General features: G+C 38.5%; 4 protein-coding genes across 8 annotated transcripts in view; 2 read left to right on the forward strand and 2 right to left on the reverse strand.

Annotated features, from left to right (window-relative positions):
* LOC119083231 (zinc finger protein 271-like) overlaps positions 1-11488 on the reverse strand; it is a 700255-nt gene that overhangs the window by 623837 nt on the left and 64930 nt on the right. The gene's annotated exons all lie outside the window — the stretch shown is intronic.
* Positions 2852-6394, reverse strand: LOC119083269 (dnaJ homolog subfamily C member 7). 2 transcript variants are annotated; one of them, XM_037192955.1, is made up of 4 exons: positions 6035-6394; positions 3999-4500; positions 3724-3931; positions 2852-3655 (listed from the first exon to the last, which is right to left on the reverse strand). In XM_037192955.1, exons 1-4 carry the CDS (start codon positions 6136-6138, stop codon positions 2991-2993), a joined length of 1479 nt encoding a protein of 492 aa, XP_037048850.1. In that variant the 5' UTR covers positions 6139-6394; the 3' UTR covers positions 2852-2990. The 2 variants fall into 2 exon arrangements, with proteins under 2 accessions (XP_037048850.1, XP_037048849.1); XM_037192954.1 differs by lacking the exon at positions 6035-6394 and adding an exon at positions 5581-5719 and having other exon boundaries at positions 2853-3655.
* Positions 7838-8858, forward strand: LOC119083295 (protein transport protein SFT2). Its single transcript, XM_037192989.1, has 4 exons — positions 7838-8106; positions 8170-8229; positions 8289-8380; positions 8469-8858. The coding sequence occupies exons 1-4, from the start codon at positions 7918-7920 to the stop codon at positions 8737-8739; spliced, it is 612 nt and encodes a 203-aa protein (XP_037048884.1). The 5' UTR covers positions 7838-7917; the 3' UTR covers positions 8740-8858.
* On the forward strand, positions 10457-11486 carry LOC119083287. 4 transcript variants are annotated; one of them, XM_037192979.1, is made up of 3 exons: positions 10457-10685; positions 10746-11115; positions 11268-11486. In XM_037192979.1, the coding sequence occupies exons 1-3, from the start codon at positions 10554-10556 to the stop codon at positions 11483-11485; spliced, it is 720 nt and encodes a 239-aa protein (XP_037048874.1). In that variant the 5' UTR covers positions 10457-10553; the 3' UTR covers position 11486. The 4 variants fall into 4 exon arrangements, with proteins under 4 accessions (XP_037048874.1, XP_037048872.1, XP_037048871.1 ...); XM_037192977.1 differs by having other exon boundaries at positions 10461-10679; positions 10743-11148; XM_037192976.1 differs by having other exon boundaries at positions 10462-10685; positions 10746-11148.

Here is an 11488-nt window from a genome sequence, read left to right on the forward strand (position 1 = left end):
CAAATCAGCGCTCCTGCCTGGTTAACTTTACTCTGTCGTGTCAATGCGTATTCCTTCTGATTCGGTCGTGGATATAGATAGCAAATGATTTGCAGACTTGATCTGTTTTTAGTTTGTTCAGCGAGTTTTATACTGACTAGAGAAGATAGTTAATAAAACGAATGTTTTCCATTTCCAACTGGTTTGTGAGTACGAAAATCGTCAAATTTTGATTTATTCACTGATTCATTAGAATTTGGCAAAACTAACGCTCTCTTAAATTGTCGTTCGACGATTCTGACAATCCCTTTTTCTGAAGCACATTACAACAAAACTGGGCTGGCGAGAACAGTCTCCGGGCATAAACCAGTGGTCAGTCACCTATTGTTCTTTCATACATAATAATATTTTTTACATGCTACATGCGTCGAAAACTGTACTTTTCATGTTTCAAGCACTACTTTCGACGCCCTCAGCACGTAAAATCCATTACATAACTCGGGATAAAAATGAAAAGTCTCGTTTTCGTGTGTTTATTGACCTCGGCTTCGCCTCGGATCAACAAAATTCACACGAAAACTCTACTTTTCATCTTTTTATTCCTAGTCATGTAAAATACTATTACAACGCAAATAGTAATTTTCTCCCCTCCGCTGAAAATTCTGAAGGTTTTGTTGTGAAAAACGTTATTTGAACAAAATTTGGAAATTCTGACGGTTCCTGTGCATCCAAGAAGCTATAAAAAAACGAATTTCCCCTAATTATCACTGGCTTTAGCTTTCTAATGACACCGCACATGCGGGTAGTGTATCGATGAATATCAAGGTAAATATACATACTGAAGGTAACGCAGACCCTCAGGGAATTGCAGGAAATTCGGATCCAAAGTTTCGGGTGAATATAAGATTAGTTAAGTTGCATCTGTGACATTTGGCAGGGTATTTTCTGGCGTAAGATCATTGACTTTCAGCAATACTCTCCCTAGCAACCAAACTACAATTATTAAGGTGGTAGAGGTAGATACGTTTACTTTGTTCGCTGGTGTTGTTGTTGTTGGTTTTAAGTCATATTAAAAATCAGCGTTTCTCAAACTTATTTTCCCCCCTACATCGATTTTTTGAGAGAGTTTGGATGCTTTCAGTCAAGGGAACAAGTGAAAATCGTAATGCGTCCAATATATGAGACTTTTAATGCAAAATTACAAGCTAAAATGCAAAGACCACAAGCAATATAATAATGAATTTGCTGAGACGATGTAAATCCTAAGTATTTGAGTATAAATATAGAAATGAAAAGAAACTGAAAAGAATATGAAAATGAGAAAGACGTGATCTAAAACCGAATCGAAATAAAAACAAAGTTCATTAAACCGTTACATATTCATCCCCTCACATAATTTAACATTTCAAAAAAAAAGGAAGATAAATTAACTGCTTTCTGACGCATGTTTTTGGTTGAATGTTAAAAATTATCTTACAATTTTACGATGCATTCACTTTCTCATATCATATTTTCCCCCTTCCAACATCGTATCTTAAGTTCTGCTTGGTATTTTAGTCAGCTAAAGTGAATTAACCGTTTTTGGACGGCGATAATTTCAATGTTAGTATTATTTATCGATTCTGTTACTTCTTTAGATCGAAGCATTTTCCAAAGATTAGTGCAAAATCTATTACTTCACTACTTCACAAATGCTGATTCATTTCCTGTATCAATTCACGTACTTACATACATCACGTATCCGAAAAACTAAGGGCAGATGTTGGTCCTGATCCTGAGGATGTCAGGATTATAAGCTATTCCCGTTTTAAGTTAAATGGAAATAGATGATGATCCTGACGTCGTTGATTTTTCTTGTCTTCATGATTCGTAATCAGATCCGCAACTCGTATTCCTAACTTAGATAATTTCAGATGTCGAGTAGTGATTTAACACCTATATTCTGAGCTTTATATAATACCTTGTTATCAATAGCTTATTGTTGTCGCTAACCGTTTCTAAGGGAAGAGCTTGTCGGGAAGTCGAACGGCTTCTGGTGAATGAAGAAATACGTGTTCAGCTTTGGTTTTTATTATCCTCATTTAGACTAGCATCCTCCATTGCGGGATATTGCGCACTGACCTTCACAAAGAATTTTTAGCAGACTTCTTTCTGGATAGTCTTGACAAACTAATGAAGACAATAGTAGCGATGAACTTTGGCTGACTTTTACATGTATATCAAAACCATAAAGGTCGTAACTAATGAAGTAAAAGATGTTGAACATTTTTAGATTAAAAGCCTGATCAAGGTTGAGCAGATTCGACAATTACATTGGTAACATGTTTATCGCTTGACCCAATTGCTCAAAACTGAAAATGTTACTTGAAAAGTTTGATTTTTGCCATTTAAATTGACCAAAGAGATTTTAAGGTTTCATTTTTGGGCTTCAGCTGGTCATTTCATTATTTCTGCATAAACAGTTGAATGAGAGCAAGAGGTAAACTCTGGGGCGTCACGACACTTTGACAAATTACTACGTTTTCGTTTGTGGTTTTGGGCGCCAGCTTCTTTTCGAGCGCCACTTTTTTCGGGCTACATCGGCATATGTGTCCCTATGAAAAAGATGGCACTGACTGGATGTATTCTATGAAGCAGAGGATATCTTATTGGTCTTGTTGTCCATAACGTGTCCATCAGAGTTACGAAGAAAATAAAAAAATCGGTTGAGGCAATGTCCAACAGGTCTTTTGTTAAATGTTTGACATGATATCCCCAAACCTCGTTTGAAGGAAAATTTGAAAAAACTCCCATTGCCCTTCAAAATAAAAAAAATCCCATCGGGCGTCCGCCGAACACCCATAGGGCCAATCCCAGTGAAACGAACGTTCTGTTGCAGTTATTCTAAATTGTTATTTCAGTTAATTTAGTAGTCGACAAAAACAAAATGTTTTGCATCAAATTTTTATGAATGGAAAATTGAACACTTCTTCATCAAAAACAAATATTGAGACACCAACGACCGTTTCCAACTAATTAAATGAAAATCCAAATGTGGGACCTGCACTGTACTGGAAAAACTGTCTGTACATTTGGTTCGGATCGAATCCGGAATGATCTTCATCCAAATCCTGTCCATTGTCGTAGCGCGACTTCTTTTGTGAATCGGATAGAATTGTGTACGCTTCGCCCACTTCTTTGAACTGTCGTTCCTGTTCCCGTTTCTCTTCATCGGATGCATTCGCATGCCGATCCGGATGATGAACAAGGGCCCGCTTTCGATAAGCTTTCTTTATGTCGTTATCGGTCGCGTATTTATCGATGCCCAGTATTTTGTAGTAATCCTTACGCTTGGATAGTTTCAGCGAATGTTTTGCTTCTTTAAGTAAATTCTTGATTTCGGATGTCCTTTCCATTTTCAATGCAGCTTCGTAATCTTTCACGCATTCCTCATACTTCTCCATCGCGTTGTGTGATTTTGCACGTAATATCAGAGCTTTCAAGTAAGCGGGATTGTTGTCCAACGCTGATGTACAATCTCTTACAGCATCGGCATGAACCGCTAGGCGTGAATTAACCAACGCTCGATTGTAGAATAGTTTAGAGTTCATGTCTTTGTTGGTGGGATCGATGACTAACGCTTCGGTGTAAGCAGTCTGTGCATCACGTAGTTTTCCAGTTTTAAAAAGTTCATTGCCTGAGGGAAAAGATTTTTGTTTTTAGAAAATCGGATATCAGTCCGATCAAACATTCAGTTAGACTTACCCAGTTCCTTTTTCTCTTTCAGATTCTTAGCCTTAAATCGCATTTCTCGCGCATTTTTATTATCCGGATCGAGACTAAGTGCCCGCTCGAAATGAATGAGCCCTTTCTCCAAGTTATCTTTGTAGTACAAACACAATCCACGAACATAAACTGCTTCAGCGTTGGAACTATCTGCCTGCATGCACAACACTGCCAAATCATTAGCATCCTGCAAATAAAAAGACATTCGTTCGAATCTTGTGCAAACAGACTCCCAATTCATTCTATATACTCACTCCAATGCGTCCCAGTAAGACCAGACATTCGGCTTTCAGTAATTTGTATTTCAAACTTGCCGGTGCATATTTCAAACAGCCGTCGGTATGATACAGTGCCGTACGATAGTCTTTCTGATTGTACGACGAAAATGCTTTGCCCTCAAGCGCACGGAGTTGCTTGCAATTTTCCAGCTCAACATTGACAGCCAAATTTTTCGGATCATTTTCCAGCAATTTTTTGATGGCCTGTTCGCATCCGACAATGTCGCCGAGTGCCAAACAGCATTTGACGATGCGAATGTAACTCTTTTCGAATTTACTGTCCAAGAAAATTGAGTGCCTGGAATCAGCCAGTGCCGATTTGAAATCGCCCAACATCATGTAGCATGCAGCACGATTGCCGTAGTAGGCAGGCGTTTCTGGGCATATTGTTATCGCGTCGGAATATAGTCGAAGTGCCTGTTTGTAGTTTTGTGCTTTGTAGTGTTCATTGCCTTCATTCTTTTTTTCCTCTGCAATACTGGAAGGTGAAAGGAGGGAAAACATGAGTAAAATTAGTCAAAGATGTGTACTTGGATGGTTATGATGCTATGGCTAATCAGAGTGATGATCAAAAACTGATTCAGGAGGCACCATGTAACTTATAACCTTAAAAATCAGAAATGTCTGCATTTCTAAGGACCTTCCGATTCGTCTTTCCACAGATTTGTCAAACAATTAGTTATCTGTTAAACGACCAAGAGTTTCATTTGCGGAAATCGTAAGAGCACAACGTATCCTTTCGACGAAAACCCAGCGAGTTTTGAGAGAAAACAACGCACTGTCAGTGCTATGGACAGTGCTATGGAGAAAATAATTGTTAAAAGTAAGTGAAGGCTACAGTTACTCGGCTAAAGCCAAGTATACAGTCAGCCGTGAAATGAAAATTTGACAGAAAATATATGGACTATCTGTCATTTTCTGTCAAAATTTTATTTTACAGCTGACTGTAAACTTAGCTGAAGACTTCATCAGAGAGGCTAACGCAAAAAAACCCTTTTCCACTAAAGGGCACTATTTTTCACTTTAAATCGCAAGTCTTATAGAGTGTTATGATGAAAGAGAAAGAGATATTTTGACAAGTACCCTGGTCTTCGGTCCTTTCGCTCTCAACGTACTACGTTGAAAGAGAAGTAAATACTTTAACAAGTACCCCAAGGCAAGTTATAATAACTAGTCTTCGGTTTTCTCGCTCTGATCATAACAGTCTATAAACAGACAAAAATACTGTTCGCCGACTTAAAGGGCACTATTATTTCACTTTGAATTCCGAGTTTTTACTCCTAAAAATAGACAAAACCAAGGTGACAGTTCATTAGAGCTGTCATGTCATGCGAAATTCTTTAAACAATTTTGCAAAAAAATTTAATCTTTTTGTGCACCGAACCATGACTAATCCTTTTTAATTTTTCGGACGTAATACACTTTCGCAAAATCACTTTCCCAATGGTTGGACGCGAGGTTGGATGAGTCATTTTCACTCGCATCGAAATGGTAAATGGTATTACAGGTATCGACACAAAGAACGGTGATATGGTGCAATAATTTTGGTCACACTCGCCTACAATCTCCGTAGATCTTTTTTCCGCTTTTGATGGGATTTCTCATTTCTATTGCAAAAATTACCACAAAACTATACACACAAATTTATCAGTCGACTAACCTCGCGACTGACCCAAACCACAAAATTTTAGTCAAAGAATAATTTTACGACGGAAAACGCTGTAATCTATGATTAGATAACGTACAAAGTGTTCACAGTGTTGACGATTAGACGGATTAGAGAATATTAACTTTGAGAGTGTGGATGGTTTGGTGCATTTTTATTGCCACACTCAAATATGATAATTGAAAGTGTCAATTACTATACAACCAAAAAAAAAACCTCAGATCCACCATTTGCAAGAAAACTTTTACCAACACTTTGATCACCTTTGTTTGGACACAACACGTTCGGACAAATTTGTTCAGTTTGTTTTCAACAAAATTAGTAAAACGGGATCAATTGCACTCACGTTAAATTTGTTTTGGGCACTATTTCATTCGGATCGACATCCATTTCTTGCAATATTTCTGTGTTTTCCTGTTCGTTGTCACCGTCAATAATTATTGTTTCCATAAAGCTGGATTAACGCAATTAACTAGCTCAAATTTTGAACACCGAATACGGAAATCGTGGAGCAATTCAATTTTTGATGAATTGAAATAAAATGCACAGGTTCTTGAGATTGAATTTAAGTTTTGAGACTTTCAAATCACAAGTTCCGTGCATCTATTTGAGGTCAACGTGTATTGAAAGAAGGAAAAAGAAGAATCAGAACGTTAAAGAAGGAGAGAAGAAAATATGAGAGAGACGAGAAATAACAAATGTACCCAGTAGATAAAAGTTTTGACGTTTTATTTGAACCGTTTGAACCTCTATGTTTGAATGGTTTGGTTTGAACCGTTTGAACTCAATGAAAGTATAGAACAGGTGTGGTCGATTTGGTCCAACAGAAGTTTCTCAAAGGACAGGTCAAGACACTTCTGAGTTGATCACGAAGGCGTTAGCACACAAGTTTTGACAATATAAATAAATTTTGTTAAACTCATTACAGAAATGTCAACTTGATAAAACACATTTGTGGCCAGTGCCACCCGCCTTCGTGGAAGTCTTAACCTGTTTTTTAATCGCCATTTACGCAGAAAACAGAAAGAAGAAGAAACGTCAATTCGAGGAGAAAAGTTTATTTTTGCCCCTGGTATTGACATTTTTTACTAATAAAGCATGCAAAGACCTTGGCTGAATGTCGCCCGGCACCAAGGTAAATGTAGTTAGGAGGTAATGCTATTCAGACACGCGGTCTAGCACATAAGTTCGATGCCAATGACATCTTTTTTTAAAATGGTTGACTACGATTTACTTGTATTTCACAAAAATATTTTCGCTATCTCACAACAGATGGCCCGACTTTCTATTCCATTTTTTGCTTTCAACGAAGGGATGAGATGGCGTTGGTATCAAACTTTCGTGCCACCGCACATCTGATTCGGTTATGTATGGCATTACCTCCTCACTATTTGCCCGGAACGCCTGGAGGACATATAGAGCAAAATCATTCTTCATGCAAGGAATTAGTATCTGCATTCAATAGTGGATGTATTTTATCAACAATCGTCTTGATGACAAGATGGCGCTGATGTTAATCGTAGCCAACGCGCCACCTTGACATTTCTCGAGCAAAATTTTATGGTCGTCAGAGCCGGTTTATCCAATGGGCAAAGTGGGCCCGGCCCAGGGCGCTGGGAAAATTGGGGCGCTGAGATGTGAGAAATTTAGGCGCTCAGAAGTGAGAAATCAAAAGTTTTGAAATTAGAAATCGCAAAAACTTTTCGCTCGCTCCGCTTGCGATCATTAGCTCACTCCTTCAGTGTCAGATGCCCAGGGCGCTAGAATCCTTAACCCGGCCCTGATGGTCGTTGATGTTCAAATCATATGATTAGATTCAAATTAAAAAGATTCGGTCACTTTGGACACATTGACGCCTTGGAATACACGTATTAATATAGGTTTCTTCCAAGGTCGTTCAAAATGTCAATCGTCATCCACAGAGAAGCCAACACAACCTCACTTTGAAGTTTTAACGAACAAATTTGTTTAAGTTGCGGTTATGTTTGCTTCTGTGGATGACGGTCGGTTGTTTTCGGCCTGTCAAAATTCGTTTTTACCGTACGATGGAAGAAACCTACCGCTCAGCTGAACAGTCCCTTAAGCGGTACAGATTTTTCAGTTCGTCCCAGGAAGAAAAACTTTCGCATTTTGTTTTTGTGTCACGTCAAAAACACCAGATCAAACGTCAAAGTCAAACCGTCATCAACACAGTAGTGTTCCTTTATTTTTAAAACATAAATAATAAACATGACGAATCTTAAAAATGATTTGGACGAATATTTACTGCTGCAGAGCGATCAAAAGAAATCGTTTAAGATCGACATGAAAATGCCAACCATAAAAGTACCGGAAATAAAAAGCTTTTTCGGTAGAAATGAGCCACAGGAAACAAATAGTTGGCTTCAAGACACACAAGAGAGTTGTTTTCCGAAATTGGTATGATAGTAAACGCAATCAGCCATACGTGGTGTACTAAAGAATTCGTTATTCCATTTCTAGTCACGTATGCAACGAATAATTGGGTTTATCACATGTATAGGTCTTGGAATTTTTTGCATGGTAAAGTAAGAGTGGAGTTATGGATATAACATACTTTATTACAGCCGTTCAATTTACAGACTGTGTCAACCTTCTATATTCCCGTTCTGATACTGAAAGCACGAAAATTTTCGCTATTATTTTCACTCGGTAGTTTGTTCTTCATTTTGAGGTGAGTTCAAAGAACAAAATGATCCTTCCGCCCCGAATGTACACAGTAGCCTTTCGTTCCATTCGAATCTAACATTTTCTTTTCGCAGTTTCTGTTTCCTGAGCGGTTTTTTGGCCTTCTTCAAACAAGCATTTTCCAGATCCCGACTCACCGTCTCATTATGTTATGCTAGCAGTTTACTGGCGACGCTGTATTTCGCAATGTTTGTTCAAAGTACAGCATTCACCGTACTATTTGCTGTAGCACAAATAATCACATTACTGCTGATGATAATGGCAGAAATTCCTGGTGGAACGAGTGGACTGAAATTCTTCGGCTCAATGTTTAAAAGCAAAGTGTCGTCGACGTTGCCGATTTAATGCGATAGTGAACCGTATAGAATCGCGTAGATCATTCGGTAAACGACGGATGACCTGTTAATTTATCCCAAAATATTAATCTACCCAAATTGTGATAAAAAGAAATGTGAGAACGAAAATTGAGCTTTTGATCAAAACAACATCTGAACAAAGGTCCGGATCTACGATGATTTCTATGAATAGGTACCTATCGTTTTCGGATCCATTTGCTCCACATTATTTGCAATGATCTGTCCTGAATGGCTTCCAAAGGACCAAAGGATTTTAGGAGTCTCACATAACTCTATCAGCTCTAACAGCATTCTTAATCCTTCAACATGAATTCTAAAATTCTCCATCTAATTTTTGATTTTCGTATCGTCTCGTAAATTTTCATTGATTTCTAATCTCAGACGAATTATGTTCTCTGCATACCAGCTTTGCTTAACCTGAGACGGAAAGCTCAGGGGCGCAGATTGCAAGAGCCAAATTCCCTTAGACACCCTCCGACTTTCAAAGAAGGACTCTTCGGAATGACAAACAGAGCTATAGCCTCTTCCCTTGCCCATCACGTAAAGTGGCAAAAAAAAAGAATAAAGAAAATGTGTTTCGACCTCGAGAACTAGCGGCGGGCATAGGTCAGAGTGGACCGTCTTCGTCTTCAGTTGCTTCCGTTGGCCTCTTACACATGACAGCAGCAAAACTTTCCAAGAACAAGTGTAGGATAATTTACATTGAGACATTGCCATCTGCTGATGGAAACTTGGGAAATTGTGGAAAGCTGCTAAGAAATCACAAAAAAATGCAGCAAAAAGAAAGAAAATAATTGAGTCCGGGCTCCAAAAACAAAAGTGATAACCTGACGATAACCCGATTTAACTCTCAATTGTGAAGAGATTTTTAAACACGAATTAACCTTTCCGAAGACGCCAAGGATAACACTTATGTAAGTATCGAATCTTGTACTTCATTTGTTTTCTTTTTACCTGTAGACCTGTAGAAGACGGCATTACTCATCGGTCTTCTTGAAAGTAATTTAAGTCAGGGTTATGTATACATTCCTGAGATGCTACATTTCAGTAGTATTTATGGACTGACTGATACGTGAACGGATGAGTAGTTCAGTCAATCAAAATCCTGTTCAATGGACTAGTTTCTTCTCCTAAACCGACTTCCAGGTTTGATTCATACGGGAATTCTTATTGTTTTATGAAATCTGCGTTTGCAACGCTTTGTGTTTTTGTAAATACTTTCTGTTTTCATATTCCTGGGCCGGAAAAGAGGCTTTCCAGCTCCTGCGACCCCTGACATCAATTTTTCTTTGAGTATATTTTGGGGACGTTTGATTTTATTCAATTTGCAACGAGTTATAGTCCAAACGAAAGTGAAGGTGCTTACATATACTCACATAGCTATCCATGCCAAGGGGCACAGCACTGCTCCTAGCATGAATCACTGTATTGACAAGTGTCAAATTTGGAGGATTTAGTGATAAGAGCCACCGCATAGAATTGTTCTTTGATTTTCAAACGACGGGTAAAATAAATTTCAACGCTCTCTTATATGAAAATGGGACTATTTAACGCTGCGTTACAAAGTCCTTCTCACGTTCCTTTTTGAATTGTCAGCGCATTTACGGCGTGATCCATATTTAATTGGAAATGTAGAAGGTGGTTTATATACTTTGGCGCCACTGTGACATCATTTCTCTAGTGATGACACATGTCGCATATTTCTACGACACTGTCATTATTGTGTGTTACCCGATGTTACCACACATGTATTTTGTTTTTGTTTACATTCTGAAATTGTTTTGCGTCAAGTAGAAGAGAAAAATGGATTTCCCAATTAAAAGAGAAGTCGGGGAACCGGCCGAAAATTTTATACTTTCGACTAGCGAACACGAGCACATAACTGCTCCATTCCGTCTGGAATGCTCCAAGAAAGGAATAATTGTTTCGGTACAGGTTCTCAGTCGCTGTCACTGTCTTGTTCACATCATTTATTCAAAATTGTATCCATAGCAGAACGGATTCATCAAGAAAGAAATTAAACAAGAGCCGAAAAATAATTATGACAACGACCATTCAGAGTTCGACGAAGAATACCTTGACGAAGATAGTGAAACGGAATACACACAAGAAGCCAGTCAGACGCACACCAGGGAATCGAACAGTTGTGGTAAAAACAGACAGGCGCGAACATCTCCAGCCCAAATACAAAAGCTGGCTGACTTTATGAACAATAAAGGCAAACAACCAGATTCAGATGAAGCGCTGCGTATTTTGACAGACGAGTTGAATGCGATAGGTCCACCGATCCGCACGACCGCTCAGTGGAGAAGAACATGGTCGATCATGAAATACAACAATAAACGGAAACGACGAGCCGTCCTTGATGAGAGTGAGACATCGAAACGATTACGATTAGGTATGTTGTCTGTCGATGCCTCATAGGACTTAGTACAAGTGCCGAGTGAAATGCATAGAGAAAAATCATCACTTCGCTGCCGGAAACTGTTTCCTTAACGGTTTTTGTTACTCTTTCAGATCAAAACGACGATGCGGATGCTACAAATTCCACAAGTTCAAAGACTCATGATACCAACGAAGAAGACATTCCCAATACCAACGATCATTTTCATTCGGAAATGGTAAAGGCAATGAATTCAGTGCTGCAGCAACAGACGAAACAGACCATTCAATTGGAAAAATTGAACAAAAACTTGGAAAAGCTGATTGGCGTTCTGGCGGAGAAAATTACTTGAATT

Source organism: Bradysia coprophila, unplaced genomic scaffold (assembly GCF_014529535.1).
Source record: "Bradysia coprophila strain Holo2 unplaced genomic scaffold, BU_Bcop_v1 contig_583, whole genome shotgun sequence".
In the NCBI taxonomy this organism is placed as follows: Eukaryota; Metazoa; Arthropoda; class Insecta; order Diptera; family Sciaridae; genus Bradysia; species Bradysia coprophila.

Excerpts from the sequence above, each read along its gene's own strand:
- LOC119083269 (XM_037192955.1), bottom strand. The coding sequence starts at position 6,138 with ATGGAAACAATAATTATTGACGGTGACAACGAACAGGAAAACACAGAA. Across the intron at positions 4,501-6,034 it reads GTGCCCAAAACAAATTTAAC|TATTGCAGAGGAAAAAAAGA; the intron begins GTGAGTGCAATT and ends TTCACCTTCCAG. Across the intron at positions 3,656-3,723 it reads GAAAGAGAAAAAGGAACTGG|GCAATGAACTTTTTAAAACT; the intron begins GTAAGTCTAACT and ends CTTTTCCCTCAG.
- LOC119083295 (XM_037192989.1), top strand. The coding sequence starts at position 7,918 with ATGACGAATCTTAAAAATGATTTGGACGAATATTTACTGCTGCAGAGC. Across the intron at positions 8,107-8,169 it reads AGAGTTGTTTTCCGAAATTG|TCACGTATGCAACGAATAAT; the intron begins GTATGATAGTAA and ends TTCCATTTCTAG. Across the intron at positions 8,381-8,468 it reads AGTTTGTTCTTCATTTTGAG|TTTCTGTTTCCTGAGCGGTT; the intron begins GTGAGTTCAAAG and ends TTCTTTTCGCAG.
- LOC119083287 (XM_037192976.1), top strand. The coding sequence starts at position 10,554 with ATGGATTTCCCAATTAAAAGAGAAGTCGGGGAACCGGCCGAAAATTTT. Across the intron at positions 10,686-10,745 it reads GAATAATTGTTTCGGTACAG|AACGGATTCATCAAGAAAGA; the intron begins GTTCTCAGTCGC and ends TATCCATAGCAG. Across the intron at positions 11,149-11,267 it reads ATCGAAACGATTACGATTAG|ATCAAAACGACGATGCGGAT; the intron begins GTATGTTGTCTG and ends TTACTCTTTCAG.